The 25345-nt window shown below is 46.9% G+C and overlaps 1 protein-coding gene across 3 annotated transcripts in view; it reads left to right on the top strand.

Moving 5' to 3' along the window:
- Positions 1 to 246: 246 nt before the first annotated feature.
- The window catches only part of PIAS4 (protein inhibitor of activated STAT 4), a 30022-nt gene continuing 4923 nt past the window's right edge, over positions 247 to 25345 (top strand). The window contains exons 1-9 of one of the 3 annotated variants that reach the window (XM_090027119.1): positions 247 to 326; positions 3846 to 4281; positions 11365 to 11449; positions 13932 to 14066; positions 19148 to 19189; positions 19591 to 19681; positions 20195 to 20323; positions 20414 to 20519; positions 25239 to 25312. In XM_090027119.1, coding sequence (XP_089883245.1) covers positions 300 to 326; positions 3846 to 4281; positions 11365 to 11449; positions 13932 to 14066; positions 19148 to 19189; positions 19591 to 19681; positions 20195 to 20323; positions 20414 to 20519; positions 25239 to 25312 — 1125 coding nt within the window. In that variant the 5' untranslated portion in view covers positions 247 to 299. The remainder of the gene's footprint in view (positions 327 to 3845; positions 4282 to 11364; positions 11450 to 13931; positions 14067 to 19147; positions 19190 to 19590; positions 19682 to 20194; positions 20324 to 20413; positions 20520 to 25238; positions 25313 to 25345) is intronic. The other 2 variants (XM_090027120.1, XM_090027121.1) reach the window with 2 other exon arrangements.

Below are 25345 nucleotides of genomic sequence, written 5' to 3'. Positions count from 1 at the left end.
GGAGGATGCTCCTTCCACCCCTGGTTGCACGTGGACTGGGTGTGAGACCCGCTCCCTCCCTGTCCCCCCACCGCGCTCGGCCCCTTTAAGAGCCCGCGGCTGTCAGAGGCGGAGGGGGCGGGGTTCTGGCGGCAGCGGCGCCGGCGGGCGGCTGCATTGCGCCTGCGCCCGCGGCTGGGGTGGGAGGGAGGCTGCGAGGGCGCGCTCTGATTGGCCGCGCCTGCCCCGCTCGCCCCGCCCCGCCCCGCCGCTCACGTGACCCGGCGGCGGCTCCCGGCGCGGTGGACGCTGGAAACAAGATGGCGGCGGAGCTGGTAGAGGCGAAAGTGAGTGAGCACCCCCCTCCCCCCCCCTCTCCCATGGGTGGCGGCGGCGCCCCGGGGCTGGGCCGGGAGGGAGGCGGCGGTGCCCGGCTCCGCCCCAGCGCGCCCGGACCCTCCCCCGGGAGACGGCCGTGCCCTGGGGTCCTGCCCGGCCGCGCCCCCGCGGGCCGCACCTCGCCCGCCGCTCCCGGGGGACCCCCGCTCAGCCCGGGACCTCCCACCCCGGCCCCCAATCCTTCCCTCCTCCCTCTGCTCCGCCGCCTGCCTCTGGGGTCGACCCGTCCCTCCCTCACCCTCCCTGCTCTCCCCTCGGCTCACGGGGCTGCAAGGGGGGGACTGGCCCCTAGCGATGGCGGGCAGGCATCCTCCGCTGGAAAGGCTTTTGGCACAAGTTGCGAGGAGCTGTCCAAATACCTCCCGGCGGAGAAATTCACTGCTGAACACTCCCCCTCCGCCGGCGCCTTCGCAGATGGTTTTGCTGAGGTCCGTGTCAAAGGCCAGGGGAGCTTTCGGGGAAGACCGTGTGGCGCTGGAAGGTGTCGAGGGTCCCCGGCGACCTTTACATTTCAATCCAGGGGCTTTCAAAACGCGTCTAGTTTTCCAGAGCATTCCATATATGTAGTCCTGTATATATATATATAAGGGATGCTCTGTCTCGTATACAGCACCAAGCTCTTTTTTGTGGTCCAGTCCCACTGTGCAATACCCTTGTTGTGTGAAGTGGGCAAATGCGCCCAGGGACGAGCTGGAAGGCGGCTTCGCGCTGCAAAGCTTCCTGTCAAATCACCACTCTTACCCGGTGACTCTGCAATGACAGCCGAAGGTGCTCGGTGTATGCCCGGGTTAGGCTGGAAGGAAGGAATTCGCCTATCCGGGGCAGCTGAGGGTTTGCCGCGCTGCTTGAGAGGTTGCAGGATTGAAAAGTGGCAAAAGGATTGAAGGATGGACGCTGGTGGCTTGAGCCTGCTGCTCTTCTGATGGGAGGCACCGCGGACACGTTGGTCATCAAAGGTGCACTGGGGTGACATGTGAGGCCAGCCATCTTTGCTGCCCAGATGATCTTCTGAGGTCCCTTCCAGCCCTAAACTTGTGTGAATCTGCGGGCTTGGTAGACTGGAACTTGCCATCTTCTGTGCCCCTCGTCCACATGACCTCCTAGTTTATGGGAAAGCCTGCATCTGCGCTGATATTGAAATAACCTCGCTAGCTAACGAAAACTGTATTTGTACCCGCTCCTTGATGAGTGAGTGACCCAACCTTCTAGTGATCTGTTTTTCTCTGTGCCTAAATGTTTTGGCTTTTTTATTGCTCAAGAACCATGATTGTGTTTTTTAAGACTTGAAACGCTGCTAAATATAAACTGCGCGTAAATGTAAACTGTTTTATGTTCCTGATGCCTCAAGTGATCCGAAAGCAAGAACAGTGAGTGCAGGAATAGCTTTTTTTGGAGGTGTTTTTGACTCTCTTGCAGTAGGCATCTCACAGTCTTTAACGTTTCTTTATCTTAACTCCGCGGGGTGGCAAAGTCCTATTTTTTTTCCATGCTACAGATGAAGAACAGAAGCACAGAGACCAAATGACTCATCCCGAACTACACAACAGCTCTGTAGTGAAGCAGGGAGATAGATGAACCCAGGTTTCCCAAGTCTTAAGACAAGTGTTCAAGCAACTGAACTTTCTCCAAAGCCCTTTCCCCTCGCCAGAAGAAATTCCAGAACATCTCAGCTACCCGGTGTCTCAGTCCAGCCAGTGAGTTTGAGTTCTGTGACCTCTCCAGTGAACCAGGAAGTTAGAGGCTTTCATAGAAAACTGGGAAAAATAAAATAATGTTAGGTCTTTCTGGGCTGAATACTACTTCCCACAAATAAACATGGCAAGTGAACGTTTTTGGTCTTACTTCATTTTTTTAATTTAAAAATTAGTTTGTCCCTCTTCAGAGAATCACAAGAATACTGTTATCAGCTGGTTTGCATAGATTAATCTGACTTCAGATGGAAAGATCATTACCAGCGCTCTGATTTCATCTTCTGCTGTAGAATACTGTGTATAAAACACGAAGTACATTGAAGTGAGAAACATAGGTGCCTGCTAAACATTTTCAAGGCAGTTTGCATTTATAGGAAATGCACTTCATCGGTTCACCCTGAACACTTATGACATTGTCTTTGGTAGTCAGGAGGATCAGAATGATCAATCTCTGAATCTAAGCATTACTTTTAATTAAAAAGCTCTTATTCTTATGCAGATAAGCTTTCCAATGTAGACAGGTTGTCTTCCTGAATCTGTGGACAGTTATAGGCTCTCTGAACTTCCATGAGCACAAGACGGTGAAATTGAGATTTGGCTAGTGTTAAATGGTCTTGAAAACCTTGGGTCTACCTTAATAGTTTTATGGTGCTCCATTAGAACAGTAGCGAAGCAGGCACTGGGCCTAGTCATAGGAGTGGCTGGGCATGGGCCAGAGAAGCAGGTAGTCCCTTGGCACCCTTGCCCATCTAGCAATCTGATAGGCCCTGCTCTCACCCAGAGGATAAGAAGTCCTGGGTGATAAGGCAAGGAACTGTTCCCGTGAGCGCAGGAAGACTGAATAGAAAGGATTCTTTAAAAACATCAGACTACAGTGACCAGAGACTGCTATGAAGATGAAATATTCAAACAGAGTCCAGAGAATACATCCTGGCAGAAAGAGGGAAGATGCTGAGGATGTCTAGCATCAAGAACTGGGTTTCTAACCAGAGGGCTCCCTGTGAATGTCACTGATGGCCTGGCCTGTCTTCCTACCTTCTGCTTAAATAAAACCTCTTGAGCATCATTCTGTGGCCTGTTAGCATTTCAGTTCTAAATCAGGCATATGTGAGAATTCTCCTGCACATGCAGGCAGTGCTGATAACACTGGGATAGATGTGTGCGGTCTTAAAACAGGGTGTTTTTCATACAGCTGGGGGGGAGCACTGTTGCTTGAGCTTCTGTCTCCACTACTGATATTAACTGTTGCCTTCGCTTTAATGTAGGATGACATCATAATACACCCAAACACAATGGCATTTTTAAAAAAACGCACACAATTTTCCCAGGTGCCAGGCAGGGAATGAGAGCTATTGGGTAGGGCTAATTCCTTCTTTTGAAAGAAGGAACTAAGCCATGAATATGTATGGTGCAAAGCCACTCAGTGTCTCCCTGAGTTACTGTATAGTTGCTATTGCTTCTACTAAAATCAGCACAAGGATACAAATGTTTGTAGTAATTTAAAGATGAGCTTGTGCCATCACTGTCTGACCTGTATGAATAGGTTGATAATTCAGTAGATGGTCTCCTGCTCATTTCCATTGTCCAGACAAGTGTCTAACGCACAGCACGTTAATCAGGTGAACAGCAACTGATCTAAGCAGAAGGCTGGGTGTCGCTCTTGAAAGTGAACATCAGTATTTTGGATTCCAGGCTACAGACTGTGGAGGGAATTGTCACACAATCTATTTATAACCATAAGAATCTTTGACTTGACTTTTCGTCTTTATTCCCTAGAACATGGTGATGAGTTTCAGAGTGTCGGATCTTCAGATGTTACTGGGGTATGTCGGCAGGAGTAAAAGCGGACTTAAACATGAACTAGTCACCAGAGCATTGCAGCTGGTCCAGTTTGACTGTAGCCCGGAAGTGTTCAAGAAAATTAAAGAGCTCTATGAGACTCGTTATGCCAAGAAGAGCTCTGAGTCTGGGCAGCCGCAGCAGCAGCCGCACCGACCTCCTGAGACGCTCTCCATACATTCTTCGTACGACCGGGGGAGCACTGTTGCTAGGACTTCTATCTCCACTACTAACATTGACTATCCTGCGATCTATGGAAAATACCTTAATGGACTGGGAAGGTTACCGCCCAAAGTTGTAAAGCCCGAAGTTCGACTGGTGAAACTGCCCTTCTATAACATCTTGGATGAACTGCTGAAGCCAACAGAGCTAGGTGAGTCTTGTACCCAGATGCAGCCTTTGTGCCAAGGGCTCATTTGGGGAAAAGAAAGTGCAAAAAGCATACAGGCTTTGAAACAACGGCAGTGTTCTCAGTGATTAATGCCACCATGTGAATAGGGGAGGGACCCAGTGAACCCTATTCTGGCGGGTGTCTGTTCAAAATGTTTTAAATATAGGTTTATTTGTTTCTGCTTATATTCCCTATACCTTAAAACAGGAACTGCAGTCATCTTGATAAGTAATGTAAAGCCTGTCTTGTTTTGCCGGAGCTTTCATATCCGTCATTGAAAATGCTGCCTTGTAGCATTGCATCCTCGCGCAGTGAATCATAATCTATCCCTGCTCTGGCTAATGGAGCAGTATATTAGGGGGGAAGCTTCTTTTTGCATCAGTGCCACAAGCGTACTAAACAGGAGCGCTGTCCCTTTCTGTATCAGTGCCAGTTGGTTCTGTACTTAGCCCAGCAGACTGAAAGCCTGCCACAAGGGAAAGAAGATGGCTTCCATAGTAGGCATGTTCTGTATGGACCAGTCACAGTTTTGTATGTTCAGGACCTTGTGTTTTTGAGAGACAACTAGAAGAATCTGGAAGGTGAAATAAGCATCTTCTCCCAACTAGGAGCCCAGATGATTGGACACTGCATTTGCGCTGTTGTAGTTCTGAGTAGCAGCATTCCCTCTGAGCTGTGTGAGGTACGCGGCCGTGCAGGTGCGCCTGGCAGCATGGCATGAGCATGCCTGTGCGGCTGCTCACACCATGCAGCTTAGAGGGAACACTGCTGAGTAGTATTAAGCATAGGTGTCCCTGGGTGAAGTGTAATTTTGGTGGCCTTTCTTTTTTCTTTCCTCCATTTCCCCCCCCTTTTTTTTTCCCCTCTCCTGGTTGCCCTGGGACTCCTCAAACTACATGGATGTGCAGTTGTCCAAGGAGTAAGCTTGGTAACATGAGGCCTCGCTACAACATTTGTACTGATTTATTCGATTTGATTGGATTTCTGTGCCAGCTTCCCCAAAGAGGCTCAGGGTAGCCTATGACAACAAAGTAATAAAAATGGATGAAGTAATACAGTTGTTCCCCAAAGAATACCCTGAGCTTAACCCCACATTGATAACAGCTTTCCCATATGAAAATGTCTTACACCACTTCTGAAAGATGGCCAGGCTCCAGCTCTGGCAGGCCCCAACGGAAGGGAGTTCCAGAGCTGGGGACCAACAACTGAAAATGACCTCCTGTGCGTTTTGGCCAAGCAGACTTGGTGAACGGAGGTTGTTCTTGGCTGACCTTGAGGATCATGATGGAGTGCAAGGGAGGAGGCAGTCCCTTAGCTCTGTAGGTCCCAGGCCACATAGGGCTTTATAGGTCAAGACTAGCACCTTGAATTGTGCTTGGAGAGCTATTGGAAGCCACTGCTGACTCTGAAGCATAGACACAGTGTGCTCCCTGCGACCCGACATAGACTTTTATTTTAGCAAAATAAAGACAGAACCTGGGAATCTGATCTCCCTTTGCTGAAAAGGCACATTTCCAATGTGCATGAGTATGAAAGCAGTGGTGATAGATGAAGGAAATGACACTTTACCCTCGTGCAGGTGGATGAACTGCTGCAGTGTTTGGCCATGAGTTGGAAATTTGAAAGAAGACCTGGGAGATGGCCACTGCTGTACAGCATTGTTGTGCTGGCCAAGGAGGAGTGCAGAGTTTGTTCTAGTGTGGACCTGAAAAGCACTTTTATTGACCATGTTATGTGGCTCTGCAAAACTTGCCTTACCACAATTCGACAATACTTAAACTGTCCTCTTTAAATCAGGAGAACATAAATTTTTAGGAACAGGAAACAGTCGTCTGGCCCAATGTGGCTACACTTTCATAATTTCTTAATCCCATCTTCCTGCTTTTTTATCATACCTTCACTCCCTTCCGCCTTCGCAAGCCAGTGTGGATATCCCTAGAGCTTATTTATATCCTCTGTTTCAATTGCCTTTCCCGATTAACGTATTCCATATGTTTATTGCCCTCTGTGCAGTGCTGCCTGATTTTTTTATTTTATTTTTTTTCCGTTTACTCCTATTTTCCGTATTTTTTAGTTTCTGAACTGCTCACCAGTATTTAAAGTTTAAAAAATTCTACTGACTGTATGAGTCAGGCTTCATGTGACAGCAACAAAGGTTGGAGGCTGTCATACCTTAGACAAGTGGTAACTGATGCTGACAGGCTAAACTGTATGTTAACTACACACATGCTAGAGCTTTAGAAATTGATGAATTTGCTTCTGAATGCAGCACGCTTCAAGGTTGTGCTCCATCAGAAATGTAAATTGAATGCGATCCAATCTTCTGAAGAAAAAAATACATATATTTAGCTACAACCTCATTTCCTGTCCATGGGTCCAAAGAGAAAAAGAGTGGAAATATCTACAGATGAGAAATAGGAACAGAAAACTATTTATCCTGATTATAAGAGTTGAAAATTTGTTAGGTGACATCAGATCTTGGGTTTGGCTAGACTTAGTATCCTACCCCAATGTTAGCTAATACCTCCCGAGAGTCGGCTTGTTCCCTGAAGTACATTTGACTAATTTTCTCTTTTGAGAAGTGCAACTTCTGCTTCATTAGTATAGAGTACTTAGGTGGTGAACAGATGCTCATTATCTTTGGTGTCTCGACTTATTGCTCACAATGTACAGTATAAGACATGTTTGGATTTTCATTTTCCAAGCCCTGGAAGCTGGGAATATACAAACACACACCACTGTTAATGTGGGGCAGGAAGCATGAGGGCCTTCTGTGTGGCCTGGCCCTGCCGTTTCATTTCAGTAACTGGAACTGAGAGAAGGCTGGGCATCTCTGAAGAGATCTGGTTCAAGTGTTAATGCTAGGGGGAGCGACAGACATCTTTGTGACCAGCCTTTATACTTGGTTCAACAAGATTCTGTTTGTCATTGCTAAGCAGTGCCCTTGTAAAACCGTGCTCTGTAGAAAGCAGGCTCTAAGTACTTTTGGTGATGGTATTTTTGGAGGAAGCAAATGTGAAACGAGTGAAGAAAAGTTGCATTTCCATGGAGCTCTGCTTGGTGAGGTTGGGGTGGAACTATGAGGTAGTCCTCAAGAATAAAAGGTTGTGTGTATTGATGTTGCACCACTTTAAACTTCTGTTTACAGATGTACCTTTTGTTATACTGGTGCAGCTTCTCTATCTAAACCAGAGCTGCTCTCAAAAATTGTTCCTTTCCTTGTGTTTTAGAAACACCCAAGACAAATCTGAGATTAAAGATCATGTTGACACGTACTTAAGTACTGATGCGGCCTGGTGAAATGGGCCGCAACTAAAGAGAGAATTTGAAAGCACAGTAGTAGTAGTGGTGGGAACAAGGGAACAGGAATTTGTGCATTCCCTTGACTTGGAAGGATATTGGTTAATCGGAAGCTAATCTGTGCTGAGAAGTAACAAGGGCTCTCCTGCCTCAAAATTATCACCTTGAGAAAAAAGGTGAGATGGGGTATGTCTAATTTGGTCTCTAGGCAGTGTTCCCTGACCAGGCAAGCATCAGGTTACGTACTGTTCGAGAGAGGGCCTCAGCTGTGGGAGCAAACAGTTTAGTGTAGCATGATCCAGGTAATATTCAGTATTTGGTAACCGTAAACCCACAAGAGTTGTGAGAATTCGGTTACTCTGGTTAGAAATGGTTTAGTTAAATCAGCACAGCTGCCTTGGGTGGGCAGTTTTTAACATGGTTTGGCAGTGGGAATGAAGCAGGTGTGCCCACTAATTAATTAATCACCACTTTTTTCTATTGCTGAGGTCTCAGATGTAAGACTGGGATCAAGTGTAGACCTTTCTAGTCATTGAATTTTTTTTTCTACTGCTGTTTCCAACAAACTTTGGTATTTATCTCTTGGGCATTTGCATGATCCCTGTCACCATAACATCCGAGCGCCTCACAGTTCTTAGGGTATTAATCCTCGCAAAATACTGGCAGCTAGGGCAGTGCTGTTACTGGCTTTTGCAATATTAAAACACAGTGGGGCAAGGAATTTTGGCCTGCACTTGCAGACAGTGGGACTTCCCTCGGAGGCAGTGCCCAACGAGGATCTCGTACGACCATTCGGGGAACAGAGCTACATAATCTAGCAGTTCCAGCCACTGTTGCAGTAAACGGCGTTGTTTTGTCTTAGTCTTTTTAATATCGACTTGACAGTATGATTTCTGCTCTAACTAGCTGCAAGCATTTTGACAGTACATTCCTTCCTTCGACAAAGATCATCCCCAGTTGCTCTGAATAGACTGTATGGCTTGGTGGCTGAGGCAACTGCATTGCCTTGATTGCAAAGCATGCTTCCATGCATCGGGGCTCCTCTGAGAAATCCTCACCAGGGCTTGCTTTAAAGCTCTGACTGTTTTGGTCTGTCCTCAGTGGTGAATGCATTGCATGATTTCAAAAGAGTTCATTTTCAAGAAAGACTTTTGCTTGAAACTCGTTTGTCTAAGGTTGGTATCTAAAAAAACCCATGTTTTTGACGACTGCTCTTGGGTGAAGGATGTATGTGCCTGGCCATTTTGGACTGCAAGGGCTTTACCTTGTGGATGGTAGTGTTCCTGTGCTGTTCAGTGTTCACAAGCAAGGGGTAGACATCCTGACATTTCATGGCATAGATCAATGTTTGTCTGATGTGGATCCAGCAGAAATTCCCCCTGGGAATACATTATCCCATAAGCTACTGAAGGGTGTTTTTCTGCACATTCCTGTCACGCATCTGGTTTTGGTCTTGCTTGGTGACAGGATACGAGTCTGCTGGTCAGACCTAGTGTGATTTCTCTGTTTCTTCACAGCTAGAAAGGGTTGAGAACTGTGTCAAGTCATAGCAGCCTACTTTGACCAACCAAATAGAGGCATTATTTGTGCATGAGGGGAGCATCCTGGCTCTCATCCAGTAAAGATGAGTTGGCCCAACTTGGGTCCTTGGAGAGGAATACAAATCAAGGGGGGTGCAGGTCAGGTCTCCTAACGGTTTCCTTCTTTCACCGTTAACCAGGCAGCTGCAGAGGAAAGCGAGCGTCTTCTGCTTCTGGCTGGTATTGCTTTTTTCTGTGGTCTTGGCTGCATGCTCAGATTGCGTAGGATTGCTGTTCTCTCTGTGCCTGGTGCTGTGCAGGCAAGAGCTGTCCTACCTCTCTCGGCTTGTGGCTGTGTTCATTGCCCCATTATATTTCATCGAGCAGGAGAGGTAATCTTGGATGGGCTTCTCTCTTGGAGTGCTGCCCCAGCCGTTTGGCATGTTGAATAAGCACGTTTTGTGTTCCAGGGTATGCGGCATACTGCATGCATGTCTTGCTGCTGAGGGATTCTTTGGAGATTGTAACTTCAGCAAAACCAAATCTCCCAGTTGCATGGGCTTGGGTGGGAGACTGTTGGGGTCACTGCTTCGCTGCTGATGCTGAGGATGGCGTCCTCAGTCTGGGTTAGTCAGCCCACCAGCATTGTTCTCTAGAGAAGGTGGCAATCTCTTTGGTTAAAGAGAAGAGTTCTTGCCATGTGGATCAGTTTTTAAATGATTCATTTTAGTCTCATTTTGTATTTTTACCTTTTCAAAACTCTGCCATGTTATTGTATTTGATACTTGCTTTTACTAACCAAGACAATGCAGTTGTTTTGAAGGGATGATCTAGCCTGTTTAATTTGTGTATTTTTATTAAGCTAGAAAATGGCAAATGATGCATTTCTAACTTACAAGATTTGTTCTTACAATTTGTGTCAAGCTGCATTTGGATGGAAACGGGGATTATGATTGAAAATGCACAAAAATAACACTTTAATATTTTGATTTTAATACTGCCTTAAATATGCTGCCTACTTTTTTCCTTATGAACTGGTAATTTTACAAAGATATGGCTTGCATTTACAGTTGACGTATTCATAAAGGGAGTACCTTCAGCTAACTGCACTGATTTGTTTCTGTCCCTGTGCCCTCCAAGGTTTTAGGACTGATGGACAACATACCCCCATCTCCATTTTTTTGTTCACAGATTAGAAAAAGGAAAACCAGTTTTCCTGCTTTTCCAATACCCGCTCAATTTCTTAGCTATGAATAAACTAGCTGAACCAAACTAATTGATTAGAGTGAAAGAAGAAGATATTTGTTCTGCCTTGCAGAAGAGGCAGTTGCTGAGAGAACTAGTCTGGCATTTGAAGTTGCAGGTGCTTAGCCAGTGGACCCTCCTAATCTCAGTTTTTTGTTTTAGCTTTTTTGCTGGTTGAGCGTGATTTATTTTTCATTTCAACTGGGATTTAAACTTCCTATAAGCTAGCATAGGTTATCAGTTTTAAATGTTAATTTTAATGAGGTTTATTTGTAAAACGAAATGTTAAACAAACATTACATTTTAAAGTGTCAGTTATTATGCATAGCATTTCACCTGTCAGTAAATCTCAGCACTCTCATGCCTACAAATGCACCAGTCCTTTTATTTTTTTTGTAAACACTTCTTTCTTTGCCCTCTGGGGCTGGGGTTTTGAAGCTATCTTGTCCGAAACTGATGTGCAATTGCCTACTTCCCTTTCCATAGTCTAGTGGTTTTATCTGTGAATGCTCTGACATCCTTTGTTAGGTTTTTCTCTGTATTCTAGTCTTCATGTTGTGGTACCATTCATGATAGGCTTTTATTTTTAAGTATTGCATATTGTCCAGGTTATGGAAGTGGGGAGGGGGAGGGTCCTGAAAAATAGATGGGACTAAAGTCCACACCACTTTAATTCCCCAGCCAACAAAAGAGGCAGGCAAGGAGTGAACAGTCTGTTTTAATCAGCGGTGCATGGCATAAAGACATTTGACACACATCTTGCTTCCTTATCTTTCCAGGAAAATGTTTGAAGTTTGCATACAACTCTTCGGTCCCGCTGGGGGAGGCTTGAACTTCTCTCATGTTTAGTCTCTGCACCCTTTCAAACACAAATGCAGCTCTAAGCAAACTGAATTTACCTCTTTTTAGCAGTGCAATGAAAGTGAGAATGTGATTGGTCTCTGCTTCACTCTGATATGCACTGGAGATAAAGTCTCCTTTTTCTCTCCTGTTTCTTCAGTCCCACAGAACAATGAGAAGCTCCAGGAAAGTCCATGCATTTTTGCACTGACATCAAGACAAGTGGATCTGATCAGAAATTCCAGGTACTCTTTGCCGTGTATTGTTTAAAAAAGCCTTTGAATTGTGTAACGTCCCTGATGGGTTTTTCCTCTCTCCAGTCTCTTCTCTGCCTGCCAGCACTGCTTGCTTGAGGACACTAGCACGCCACCTTTTCTCCGCTGATAAAAACTGTAATTTCTTTGCGCTATCCAATTTGCCTTTAGTGTCTCCCAACTTTCCTAGTTCTGTAACCTCCAGCTAGAATAGTAAGTCTGGGCAGGGCAAACAGCATGAAATCAATAGATGTCTTAAATTCTCTTAACCCTGCATTGTGAATCTGTTTGCAGTGGCTTTTTTGAATCCCAGGTTAAAAGCTATATGCTTAATGCCATTGACCTTAGTTGCCTGAAAGAAAGCTGCTCCGTTATAAGGATCCTTATAATAGCTACCTAAGCAACCATCTCACGCTCTGCCACTAAGACTTACCATGACAACTACGTTCCTCTTCAGTGACATAACTTTCAACCCCAAGAGTGAAATATGCCCGTGTGGGAGATAAAGCTTTCTCTGCAGCTGGCCTGTTACTGTGGGACTCGCTGCCATGAAAGATCAGAATGACGACAAACCAAATAGCCCTCAAAACGAGATGTAAAACCCTGACCCAACTTTCCCACAGTAAATAATCCTGCAAGTACTAATGTCAGAGGGAGAGGAGGGCTTTTTCTTTCTTGAATACTTAAGTGCTCAAAAGCCGTGGTGCTCTAGATTGATAGAAAACAGAGTAGGGAAATGTCATTCAGGGACCCAGTGAGAGAGGAAACAGTATATCAGGACTTGTGTGGACCTTTTAGGACAAGGGTGGGCAATTCTTTTGGCTGGAGGGCTGCTTATTCAGTTTTTGGTGAGCTCTTGAGGGCCGCAAGGGTAGCCCTGCCCCTTGACAGGTGCCCCGCCTCCTGATTGCCACCCTGGGACTGGAAGTCTTGCCCCTAGCCCCTGACCTCTGCCACCAAAAATCCCTCCTCTTACCTCCTCTTACCCCCAAAAGGACTTCTTTTGGGAGGGGGGTGTGCCATCTTGGAACCAGAAAAAAAATCAAAAAGTATTTTTTGTTCTGATTTGCATGCATTTGTGTAATGTATATAGAAGTGATCACACAGTATCTCAAAATGAAGTCTTACTCTTGTATATTGTGGGTGGGTTATGGGGGTTGTAGAGGGGGTGTGGATGGGGAGGCGCATATGGATGTGTAGGTGTGTGTGGGTGGGTATGGGGTTTGTGGGGGTCTGTGTATGTGTGTGTGTGTAGGGGAGGGTGCGTGTGTTCATGTGTGTATATCTAGGTTCCCTGTCTGAGTCCCATGCTGTTGGGGAGAGCCCTGTGCGGTGAAGCCTGTGGTGCAGGTCATGGGAGTCAGCTAGGGCTGCAGGGAGAGGGGCAAAGCCAGCCAGGCTCCATAGCACAGAGGTCCCTGCCATTCCCCATGCCCTGCACGTAGCAGTGAATGGGGCCAGGCTGCTGGCTTCACTGCACAGTGCTCCTCCTCCAGAGGCACATGGCTTGGGTAGAGAACCCAGGAACTGCATGCGAGCCGTGGGGAGCTCCGTGCATTGGGCCAGGTGGACCCTGCCAGCCTGGGCTCCGCACTCCTGACACCCTGCCCTGGGCACCTGCCAGCAACTGTGCGGGCCCCACTCTCCCACTCAGCTGCCATTTTGCTGCCACCTGCCACTGCCACCGCTTTTCCCCCGCTGCTGCTTTTCCTTGTCACTACCCTTCCTGCCTGCCGCCACTCTTAGCTCGCTCGCTGATGCTGCTTTCCTACCCACGGGGCCAGGGTCAGGGCCATCCTGCAGGGGTGGTTGGGAGCGCGGCATGCATTGCCCTCACAGGAATGAATGGGGCTCATCCCCATGTGAGCACAGCATGGGGGGCTGGGCTGGATACAGTGAATTGGTAGGCACCCGCCTGCAGGCCAAATTAAATTGCCTGGCAGGCCAGATCCAGCCCTTGGGCCATATTTTTCCCACCCCTGTTTTAGAACGACATAATAGGTTGCTTATTTTGTTTCCTGAATGTTGAGAAAGGAAAAGCCAAGAATATTTGGATTTGCAAGGGGATTTTAATAAGCTGTAATCTGATCTGAATTTAGCACATGCTCCTAGGAGGGATTTTAGTGAGTGCTTCAGATCAGGTGTAATGATGGTCATTCAAGGTTGGTTTTGCCTCTCTGGTACTGCTTGAATACAGACTGACTAAAATTGCCAGAATAACTCCCTTCCTTGCAAGTTGCACACTGAAATGACACCTTTCATCTTTAAAGAGTTCCGTTAAAAGATGGATTACAACATGAAACACTTCACTGTGAAATCGAGGCAAAATGTTGGGTTTAATCTAGTACTTCCACTTTATCCTGTGTAAAAGTTAAGCATAGATCTTGTCCTGTGTATACAACTTTATTAATGAGCCTGTTTAGTCTGATATGTTGCTTTTTTGAGATGTATTAAAATCCTGTTTGCTATGCAGCGAACAGGGAGAATCCTGTTTGATAGCAGCAAACAGGGAGAAGCAAACTGGACAGTTTGCAAGCAGTTCACTGGGAGCAAGAGGAGGAAGGGGAAGCGGAACCAAGCACGAGGCATCAGATCCCGCTCCGGGAAGGTAACTCAGCCAGGGTTGCCTGTGTGCTTGGCCTGCTGAGGTCTGTTTGGTGGGTTTATGTGCTTGGTTGTGCTCTGAGCAGCTGAGTGGACTGATTGCCGATTGATTGCTGCCTGGGTGTGACAAAGGAGCCTGGACAGTCCAAGCGACCAGGGGAGCGGCAAACGGAGAAATGAACAGGACAGTTTGCAAGCAGTTCGCTAGTCAGTTTGCTGCCCCTGTCCTGGAAGGGGAGCCTGAAAGATAAGCTGCTTTTTATAGGTAATTAGGACTGACTAATCTACATAGTTTTATTTTAGCAGCTAAAACTCAGCAACTACACCAAGACTTAAGCCCCTTGTTTAACTAGAGTCCAGAGCGAGGGGGAGTTTGCTTGGAATCTCTCTCACATTCCTTTACTATAAGCTTGCTGAGAGGAAAGAGTTTGCAGGGAAAAGGAAACCCTTCAGATCAAGGAAGAGCAAAGAGGCCATCTGCAGAGGAGTTTGCCAGAGAAGGTCTGCTTGGAAAGAGAGGCAAGAAGCGAGAGGCTGCAGATTAGGAGACCCAGAGACGTAGCTGGAGGGCACTGCAATCCCAGAGCCTCTGCCTCTTCTAGCTCTTCCTCTGCTTCCGCCTGTGAGGTATCTGTCCAGGCAGGACCACACATGGTTGCAGCTTCCACCCAGGTCCTGGTCTGGTGCTGTGCAGACTGCAGCTTGCAGATTCCTTCCTGTGTCAGGGGATGCCCTGGCTAAGCAGATACAGGGCTGGCGGGGAGGGATCAGTCTTTCTGCTCTGGGTTTGTACAGCACCTGGCATGGGACCATTTCAGGTGCTCTCAGGAAGTCCTGCCATGCTCTGGCCCTCACTGCTGTCCCCTTGAAGCTCGTCCTGGGGCAGGGACCCTGGAAGGAAGAGTGTGAGAAATCAGAAACCAGTCACCTATGGGAGTGTGGGAGCCCGTCCATGCACCATCCAGAGGGTCAAGACTCCTGGGGTCCATCTGTGATTTTGGGGCAGTGGGGGCCACACAGGACTCCTGGGTCCTGTTTCTGCATGAAGCCAGGTGGAGGAGTGCCTGTGATGTGAGTGGCGCCTTTTGGTGGTGTCCCTCAGGGAGAAGGCAAGAGAGCTACAGGAGGGCGTTAGCAAGGCTCCTGAGCATCCTCTGCCATGAGGACTTCATCCGTTCCATGTTGGAGGAAACCTCTAGGACTGGAGGAAGGACTGCCAGAGGTGGTGCTGGAAGAGGAAGAGAGCCCAGACTTGCAGGAAGGTGGCAGCTTGTATCTTCTGGCAGCAAAAAAGTTGTCATCCCCATGTGCAGTAGTTTACCTGGAGAACAAATATCGTGCACTAACAACAGAGGAGGAGGAGCATGTTCCATAAGGGGAAGAGGCCAGGCCAGAAGTCCCCAAGGTGGAGAGAATTGAGGCTGCTTCCATGAAGAGGAGGTGACAGATGGTGGTGGTTGGAGTCTCCCTTCTGTGGGGGAAGGAGGAATCCATGTTCCAGCCTGACCTGTTGTCCTGGGGATCTGCTACGTACCACGAGCCTGGATCTAAGATGTCCCAGAAGGATTACTGAGACCTACCCAACCCTCAGGCTACTCCCCCATGCTGCTTATCCATATGGGCACCAGTGGTATTGCCAGGGCAGACCCTGAGCAGATCAAGAGTGACTGCAGGGCTCTATTTCTGGTTAAGGGAAAGGGCCCTGGCAGGAGAAGATGCATCCTGCAGATCGATACATGACTGCACAGGTAGTGTTGCCAGCAGGGATTCAGCTTTTGACCATGGGATGTTGTTCAAGAAGGAGGATTGTTAGGAAGAGATGGGATCCACCTGACAAAAAGAGGGAAGAGCATCTCTGCAGAGAGGCTCACTAACCTGGTGAGGAGGGCTTTAAACTAGGTTCACCGGAGGATGGAGACCAAAGCCCTGAAGTAAGCCGGGAAGCAGAAGACTCAAAGGAAGAGCACGCAGGAGGGGGCAACAGGGGAGGTGCTTTCCTACTTCCTGAGAAATCGGGGCAATCGACTAGTTACCTCAGGTCCCTGTACACAAATGCATGGAGTCTGGGAAACGAGCAGGAAGAAGTGGAAGTCCTTGTGTAGTCACGGTACTATGACATGATGGAATAACAGAGACATGGTGGGAGCTCGCAGGACTGGAGCACTGTCGTGAATGGGTACAAGCTGTTCAGGAAGGACAGGCAGGGGAGAAGGCGAGGAGGAGTTGCACTGTATGTAAAAGGGCCATATGACTGCTTAGAGCTCTGGTATGAAGCTGGCTGGAGATAGGCCTGTTGAAAGTCTCTGGGTTAAGGAGGGGAGAGCAACAAGGGTGATGTGGTGAGTGTGCCAGACCAGGAGTATGAGGTAGATGAGGCTTTCTTCAGACAACTAGCAAAAGCTTTCAGATCACAGGCCCTGGTTCTCATGGGAACATCAGTCACCCTGACAGTGCATGGGCAATCCAGGAGTCTTTTAAAGAGCGTTAGAGACAACTTCCTGGTGCAAGTGGTGAACTAGAGGCCATGTTCTTCTTGACCTGCTGCTCACAGATGGGGAAGAATTGGTGGGGAATGTAGTAGTAGACAGCAGTTGGGCAGCAGTGACCACAAGATGATCGAGTTCAGGATCCTGAGGAAAGGAAGAAAGGAGAGCGGCAGAGTATGGACCCTGGACTTCAGAAAAGCAGACTTCGACTCCCTCAGGGAACCGATGAGCAGGATCCCCTGGGAGGCCAGGCTGAGGGGGAGAGGAGACTAGGAGAGCTGGCTGTATTTTAAAGAAACCTTACTGAGGGCATAGGTACAAACTATCACAACATGCAGGAAGAATAGCAAATGTGGCAAGCAACCAGCTTGGCTTAGCAGAGAGCTCTTTGGTGAGCTGAAATGCAAAAAGGAAGCTTACAAGAGGTGGAAGCTTGGACATATAACTAGGGAGGAGTATAAGATTATTGCTCGGGCGTGCAGAGCTGAAGTCAGAAGGGCCAAAGTGCAACTGGAGTTGCAGCTAGCAAGGGATGCGACGGTAACAAGAAGGGTTTCTACAAGTATGTTAGCAACAAGAGGAAGGTTAGGGAAAGTGTTGGGTCCATTACTGAATAGGGGAGGCAACCTAGTGACAGACAATGAAGAAAAGGCTGAAATACTCGGTCTTTTTTTTACCTTGGTCTTTGCAGGCAAGGTCAGCTCCCAGACTACCACACCAGGCAGCACAGTTTGGGGAAAAGGCAAGTAGCCAGCAGTGGTGAAAGAACAGGTTAAGGACAATTTAGAAAACCAAGACGTGTACAAGTCCATGAGGCTGGATGGAATGCACCCAAGGGTGCTGAGGGAGTTGGTTGATGTGATTGTAGAGCTGACGGCCATCATCTTTGAAAACTTGTGGTGATTGGGGGAGGTACCAGACTATTGGAAAAGGGCAAATATAGTGCCCGTCCATCTTAAAGGAAAGGAGGAGGGCCCAGGGAACTACAGACCAGTCAGCCTCACCTAAGTCCCTGGAAAAAATCATGGAGCAGGTCCTCTAAGCACTTGGAGGAGAAGGTGATTAGGAACAGTCAACATGGTTTCACCAAGGGCAAGTCATGCCTGACCAACTGATTGAGATGACGGGCTCTGTGGATGCGGGGAAAGCAGTGGACATAATATACCTTGACTTTAGCAAGGCTCTTGATACTGTTTCCCACAGCATTCTTGCAAGCAAGATGAAGAAGTACGGGTTGGATGAACAGACTGTAAAGTGGATAGAAAGCTGGCTGGATTGTCAGACTCAATGGCTCAATGTTTAGCTGGCAGCTGGTATCAAGTGAAGTGCCCCAGGGGTCAGTCCTGGAGCCGGTTTTGTTCAGCATCTTTATTAACGATCTGAAAGATGGGATGAATTGCACTCCCAGCAAGTTCGCTGATGACACCAAGCTGGGGCCAAGTAGTAGAGTACAGGGCTAGGGTTCAGAGTGACCTGGATGAATTGGAGGATTGGGCCAAAAGAAATCTTACAAGGTGTTCAAGAAGGACAAGTACAAAGTCCTTGGGACAGAAGAATCCCATGCACTGGTATAGAAGTGTTGCCAGAAGATTGAGGGAAGCAATTATTCCCCTCTATTCAGCACTGGTGAGGCCACATGTGGAGTCCTGTGTCCAGTTTTGGGCCCCCACTACAGAAAGGATGTGGACAAGTTGGAGAGAGTCCAGTGGAGAGCAATGAAACGGTTCAGGGCCGAGGGACCTGGGCTGATTCAGTCTGCAAAAGAGAAGACTGAGTGGAGATTTGATAGGAGCCTTTAACTACCTGAAGGGGGTTGCCAAGAGGATGTTCTCAGTGGTAGCAGATGATGGAACAAGGAGCAATGATCTCAAGTTACAGCAAGGGAAGTTTAGGTTGGATATTAGGAGAAACTTTCTCACTAGGAGGGTAGTAAAGCACTGGAACGTGTTACCTAGAGAGGTGGTGCAATCTGCATCCCTGGAGGTTTTTAAGACCCGGCTTAACAAAGGCCTGGTTGGGATAATCGGGTTGGGGATGCCCCTGCCTTGAGCAGGGGGTTGGACTGAGGTCCCTTCCAGTCCTAACTTCCTAGGATTCTCTGCACAGTGCTATTGAAGCTAACTGCATTCACAGTCATTCTGACCCTGCCATAATACTCAGATTCTTCGGTTTTCAAGAATCGGCTTACATGGAATAATTGAACAAAGAGGGTGTTAAATAGCTTTGTCAACAACTCTGAAAATGATAATCTAGATCGTGAGTGTGGTGGGCTGGAAACGTCTCACAAAATTTACCATCAGTAGTAGTGTTTCCATTGTTATCACATTTTGGTGAGAAAAAAACCAAGGGTTTTTCTTTCTTTTTTTTCTTCACCATCTTTTATGTTCTTTTGGAAATCCAAATACGACAGCTTGGAGCCAGTGCACGAGGCCTGGAAAGCTGTTTTTCTTTTCCAAACTCAGTGAATTCTGTAAGAGAAGCTCTGACAAGTGAATGGTTTTTTACACCTTTTCCATTTTGAATAATCTAAAACTCTGTGACTTGGTTGGGGGAAAAAGAAGCGTTACATGGAATCCTGTCTTCTGTTTGTTTTTATCAGGGAGTTGCAACCCGGTGTGAAATCGGTTCAGGTTGTGCTAAGGTAAGTCCGGATGGCAGGGAATTAATTAAACCCATGAGGCAGCGCTCTGGGGGAGGGAACGCACGAGCACAGCATGGCAGCAGTGCCAGCTCTCTGTGGGCAGTAGCTGCTAAAATAACTATCGCTCTGAGCAAAGCCCTTGTTCCCAGGGATGGGACAAGTATCCACTTTGGCTCTCTGTTAGTTTGACCCTCTATCTTTTCTATCTGGCAGTTGAGTTGCTATGTCGATAGAAGATGCTGGTTTATCAAAGTCTGTTTCACAGCTGTGTACCGGGTCCTGGGGGGTGATTACTGGCTTGTTGGTTTGGTATGGATTGGTCCGGCTGGCAGCTGGCGAAGGTGGTAATATTTGGACATAGATAGAAGGGAGCTATTTAAAGGTGCCCCATTTCTTTCCAGAATCTGCTACACAGACACTAGCTCCCCTCAGGAGGATCAGTACCCTCCAAACATCGCAGTGAAAGTGAATCATAGTTACTGCTCGGTGCCGGTAAGTCAGCCCAGGCATGACAAGTTACTTTACAGCACAAAGAGAACTTGTGAGATTTAAATGGAAGCTGCTTGTTGATTAAAGCGAGAGAGGCGAGGCGCTAGGGTGCTAAAAGTATCTTGTTCTGACTTTTAAAGCTAACTGCATGATGAATTTGGTTTGTAGTTTAATAATGGCATGGTTGGGGGACATGAAATGGCCTCTAATGTAAACAGGAGGTCAGGCGAGATAATTAAATAGTTCCCTCTGACCTTAAGCTCTCTGAAATCCTGTGAACCCATATTCTTGCCATGCTGCTGTGAAGGTCGGTATCTACCCTCTTGCCCTCTGCTGTGGCTGATCATAAGAAGGAAGCAAAGCAATTAATTTTCTTTCCTTAGAAAAGACTTTAGGTGACTAGAATTTTGCAACACTGGTTAACAGAAGAGGTGTGTCCTTTTGCTCAAAAATGTAGGGGGGGGAGGGAATCGGCCGCTACTATGGGAAAAAAAAAACTATCTGTCTGTCCCCTAGGGCTATTATCCATCAAACAAGCCAGGAGTGGAGCCAAAGAGGCCCTGTCGTCCCATTAACCTTACACATCTCCTGTACCTGTCTGGAGCAACCAATCGTATCACTGTCACCTGGGGGAATTATGGAAAGGTAAATGCCAAAGAGGGTGATTTGGGAATTAAGCCAGCATGTGGGGAGAGCATTCTTTCTCATCCTCTCATTTTTTTTTTTTGTCTCCAGAGTTATTCAGTGGGTCTGTACTTAGTGCGACAGTTGACTTCAGCAGAATTGCTGCAGAAGTTGAAAACTATTGGAGTCAAGCACCCAGAACTCTGCAAGACACTTGGTGAGTGTGTGAAGCTGTTAAGAGACTGAATGAGTGGTTACTTTTAGTCCATGTCACGTGCATTATGTCCTCCCTCCAACTGAAAAAAGCCAGTAAGTTGGGGCACCACAAATTGTGAGAAACTGCCGTCGTCTATAGGATCTGCCTGTCCAATTCTGTGAATTTGCTACGCTGTATGTTGAACACAGCAAATTTCCCCAGATCTCTGCAGAAATAGCTTCTGCAGCATGTATTTTTCTGTGGCTCCATAGAATCTATGACAGATTTAAAATTCATCCCTAGGTCTTGTTGAGTGAGTTGCTGAGGGTCAGTGTCATTCTTACATGGGTGACTTCCTGCCTTCATCTGAATCATTTTAAGGCAAGAAACTCTGCCAGAGCTCCTCAGCCTTGATGTGCAGTCTTTCCAGTGGAGTGTTGTGGAGCAAACATCCATCCTGTGCAAATATTCTGCTGCCAGCCCCTGAGGAATTATAGGGGCTGGAAGCAGTGTTTCATCACCACTCTTTTCAAATGCTATGATAGAGCTGATCCCCAAGAGATGCTTGTCCCAGACTATCCAGGTAAATTATTGTGGTATAAACCAAATGCAAAACCTTATTGTAAGTCTTAGGGGAAATAACCTCTCAAAGTGAAGGTCTTGCCTTTGGCTCCTAGGAGTCTGAGTAATTTACTTGAGATTGTTCAAAATTTCCAAATGACATAGGGAATAGTCTTAGCACCTAATTCTTTACAAGAGGCCGATTTAATTTCATTGGCATAATTTTTAACTGCTAATCACAGACCACTCTCGAGGCCCAGAAAATACAATCCCGTGATCTATTAAATGTATAGGAGAAAACTGCCTCACCAGTGCCTCAGATCTCACTAGCTATAGAGAATTGCTCTTTAAAGATTAAATCCGCGTTTCTTTGGTACACAGCAATGTTTTAACTAAACATCCATTTGTATGAATCTCTTTCGGACTGTCTCTGTGTGCAAATACAGATTTTGTACTTTGTTCATCACTCCCAGCTCTGCCCAAGCATGGTGCAAATAGAAATGCTGAACTTCTCTAACAAGGTATTCTGGCTGAGACATTGGTTATTCAGGAATAATTGTCAATGGGATTAGCAGTCTTACAGAACATCTGGCAACCTGAGCGTGAGGGGCGGGGGGACAAACAGCAAATGGTTAAAAATCTCTGGCAGCCATTGGCTGATGCAAAAAGAAATTTCAGGTCAGCTTTGGCAGTTGGCTGTGCTCCCACTTCTACTCCCTAGTGGTACCTTCAGATGAGTTGAGCAGAAGATGCAATTTTGGTTTTATGTCACAAGATGAATGCCTTCAAGAGCCTATCATTTCCCTCTGACCCCAACACTTTCTTTGGAACAAAGTTTTGGATAATGTGAGTAGAACATTGTGTCCTGTTACTTCTAGAAGAGTGTTTCGTCCTGTTTTAGAGCAGCCAGCAGAGATTCTGCAAACAGGCCTCCTGCCTTCCACTTTTTTCCATTAAATCAGACTTGCACTTCAGGCTCCCAACAGATCCTTTTAAGGGTGCTATGCAATATTGGCTTTGTTATGCGTGCAGACATCTACACATGACTAACAAGATGCAGAGATTTCTGATTGGATGCCATAATATCAAAAACGTCTTTGACCTGTTGTGATCTTTGAGCTGTTTGGCAACAGAAGAATTGCTTTATTATGTTTCTGTGGTCGAAAAAGGAGTGAAAGCTAAGAGCTGACACATTCAGAGAAGTGCTTCGCGTCTAAAAAGGTTTGGAACCACTGCTCTAATTGAACTTGGTTTCATTTAGGTGGCAAAGATGGATTATTTTTCTAAATCTTTTCATTCAAATTGGAGGCTCTTTGCCTTATTTTCTGATCACATTGCTTTTGCTTGCCTTAAACTCTTCTTTATGGCTCTCTGAATCTGGCAAAAACAAATATTGTATTTTCTGGCATACACGTGCCCCCATATTTCATCTGCACCTTGTTGAAAGCCAGAATGAAGGGGAAAGATTTCTCCGGAGTCATGGCTGCATAGAGCAGGGGCACAGCCTGATCTTCAGCTGACTTGAGTTCCTTTTCCTGCATAAATAGAGTTGAATCCCTAGCTGATGCTGAAGACTGGTCTCCACAGGTGGGCCTGTGATTTTTGAAAAGAGAGATTAGAGGCTATGAAACGGACCAGGAGCAGCCAGCAAAATTCCCTCAAGTTTGACTTGATTAGTGGAACAAGACCATTAAAAAAGGAGTGAACATTGTTAACACCTGTAGCGTGAGGAACAGCGAGCCATTAAGTCAATTGGCTCCCTCAGCTGCCCGAACAGTAATATCACAGCTGCTGCACAGTGGAGTCCAAATCTAATCCAAATGCTTCCAACCCCAGGCAGAAAGTCAGCTTTTCCATTTAACACATGCACCCCAGCTTTTTGAGGGTGATTTTTGCAGGACAAGGTACATGAAGTATGCAAGAAACAGTAGCTTAAACCCTGCTGCTGTAGCTTTAACGATCATTCCACAACGAGTTCCAGGTTCTGCTCATCTGTCTTCCAGTAAGCACTAATGCTTCAGCTTGACTCCCTTTGCTGACTTATCTTCCTTAGGTGCATTCACTTAGGAACATTGTCTGAACATCAGGCTACGTAATCAGATACTGAACTGTGGATTTAAGAGCCAGGCTTAAGGCATCTGTTTTAAAAGCGAATCTTGGTTCTGGTTAATGGCTCCTTAGGAGGTCTCTTTCCTCCCCACCCCCATGACTCAGGAGTAGATGCACAGGGGCTGCTGTGACTGGACAAAATATGGGTTAACTCTTGGCAAAACATAATGTTTTAAATTGAGGATAATTTTAGCGTGGCTGAAATGGCACAAAAACACCCCATAAATTCTTACAGGTTAGTTGCATAACTGCCTTTCACCATAGAGCTGCTTGCTACAAAGCTGCCTTTAGAATCAATATCTAATTGCATTTTGTTGTGATCTGCAACAGTCAAAATGGGAAATCACTCCAGTGAGAGAGGCTGCAGGAAGGGTAATAGATCATTATAACAGCAGTGCTAATAGCTTCTATAATTGTGCTTATATAGTGGTGTATTTGGCCTCTGTTCTCCAGCACCCCTGATTTTTAAAAAAGATGTTCCTCCAGAAAATGCCTCTGTAGTCACTGAGGCAAGAGCACAGTGAGAGAGCCTATCTGCAGCCCCATTAGTTTCTGACATCAGTTGGCTGCAACAGAATCTGAACTCCCTGTCTCTTGTCCTGATGTGCCGAGTCCTTTCAGATATAATCTGCCTGCTTCATTAATGGCATTTTGGCTCAACCTCCCGCATTGCGTGCTCTGTGGATGGCCCGCTGGAGGAGCCTTTGTGCATACTTATGCCACAGCTGCAGCCTAAATGTGTACACAGGTTCTGGAGACGGGAAGCTAGCTCAGCATGTTGGTCAACTGCAGCACTGTGGCCCGCTAGCAGCTGAGACAGGCCAGTTCAGCTCAAGTGAGGCTGGGGAAGCTGAGTGGACTTGGCACAGCACTTGCCTGTCTACAGTGATGATTTCTTCTGCACCTTAATTTGATCTCCTTTGAAAAGTAGGTGTGACCTTGACCCGGTTGTCTCACAACTATCCAGTCTCTGCCCTGGTCTCAGGATGGAGTGAGTTTACATCCCACTTGACCAGATATTTTAGGTTAACCCGATCTCAGAAATACAGTGCAGTTCTGTAATGTCTTTTGTCTACATCTTCTCTCTGACTGCTGGTGTAACCAAACAAACAGAAGGAAGAGTGCATATCTTAAGGCAGTGCTTCCTAGACTTCAGCATGGTGCCTCACTCCTGACCCACAGCCTCCCAGGTGCCCCAGGGCCCATACCCCCCCTATCCCTGCCAGCTCCCCCAGCAGCACCCAAGCCCCAGCTGCTGGAGCAGAGCCCGTGGGGAGGAGGGGGAGGATGCAGGCGCCTCCTACCCAGCAGTGGGGGCACAACTCCATGCTGCTGCTGCTGCTGCACTTTGCCTTGGCAGCCGTGACAGTGTAATGCTCCCTCCTGTGCTGGGTCCCGCCTGCTGGGCTGTGGAAGCAGCTTCTGCCTGAAGCTGGTCCAGCCCCGTTGCAGTCCTGTACCCCACGGTGGGCTCAGAAATCTCATGACCCCAACCACTGATGTTGCAACCCCACTTGGGGTCGTGACCCACAGTTTAGGAGCTGCTGTCTTGGAGCCTCCTAGTTCTGTAGGGCAGGGGGACGAAGCTGAACACCGACTGTTGGTGACCTACACCTTAGCATGACTTTTACATGAGAGAGAGCTGCTCCCTTCTCGTGTATTTTTTTTTCCTGTTGTCCCTGTCTATTTAGCCAAGAACCTTCTGAACCAGTGGTATCAAGAACTGCTCCATGAAATGGTGGCAAATGGCTCACAAATTACAGGTTACAGTAGGTCTGAGTGCTGTGATGCACTTTTCCATTGTTTGATTTGCATTCTTAGTCATCTGTGAAAAATTTTGAGGGTTGACCATGGTCCATTGGTCCCAGAAAGCAAGACCTAGTCCAAGTCATCTCTCTGCCATCCTGTCCTTGCCTAGTAGCAATTACTCTCCATGGTTGAAATGCATTTGCATCTTTTGGAGAATGTACCAGATACATTTCTGGCATCAGCAGTTTTCCCCACACGTAATGGTCATGGTTAAATGGAGCTGTGTGTTAATTTTATCCTTTTTTGTGTTTCTGAATGCAGTAAAAGAGAAATTGCGCTTGGATCCAGACAGTGAAATCGCTACCACAGGTGTTCGAGTGTCACTCATTTGTCCAGTAAGTCTCGCTGCACTGCAATTCCAGCTACTA

This window comes from Crocodylus siamensis, chromosome 14, assembly GCF_052110815.1.
Source record: "Crocodylus siamensis isolate JL-2025a chromosome 14, ASM5211081v1, whole genome shotgun sequence".
NCBI lineage: Eukaryota > Metazoa > Chordata > Crocodylia > Crocodylidae > Crocodylus > Crocodylus siamensis.
Note: the sequence above shows the minus strand (reverse complement) of the source record. Positions and strands in the feature narration are given on the sequence as shown.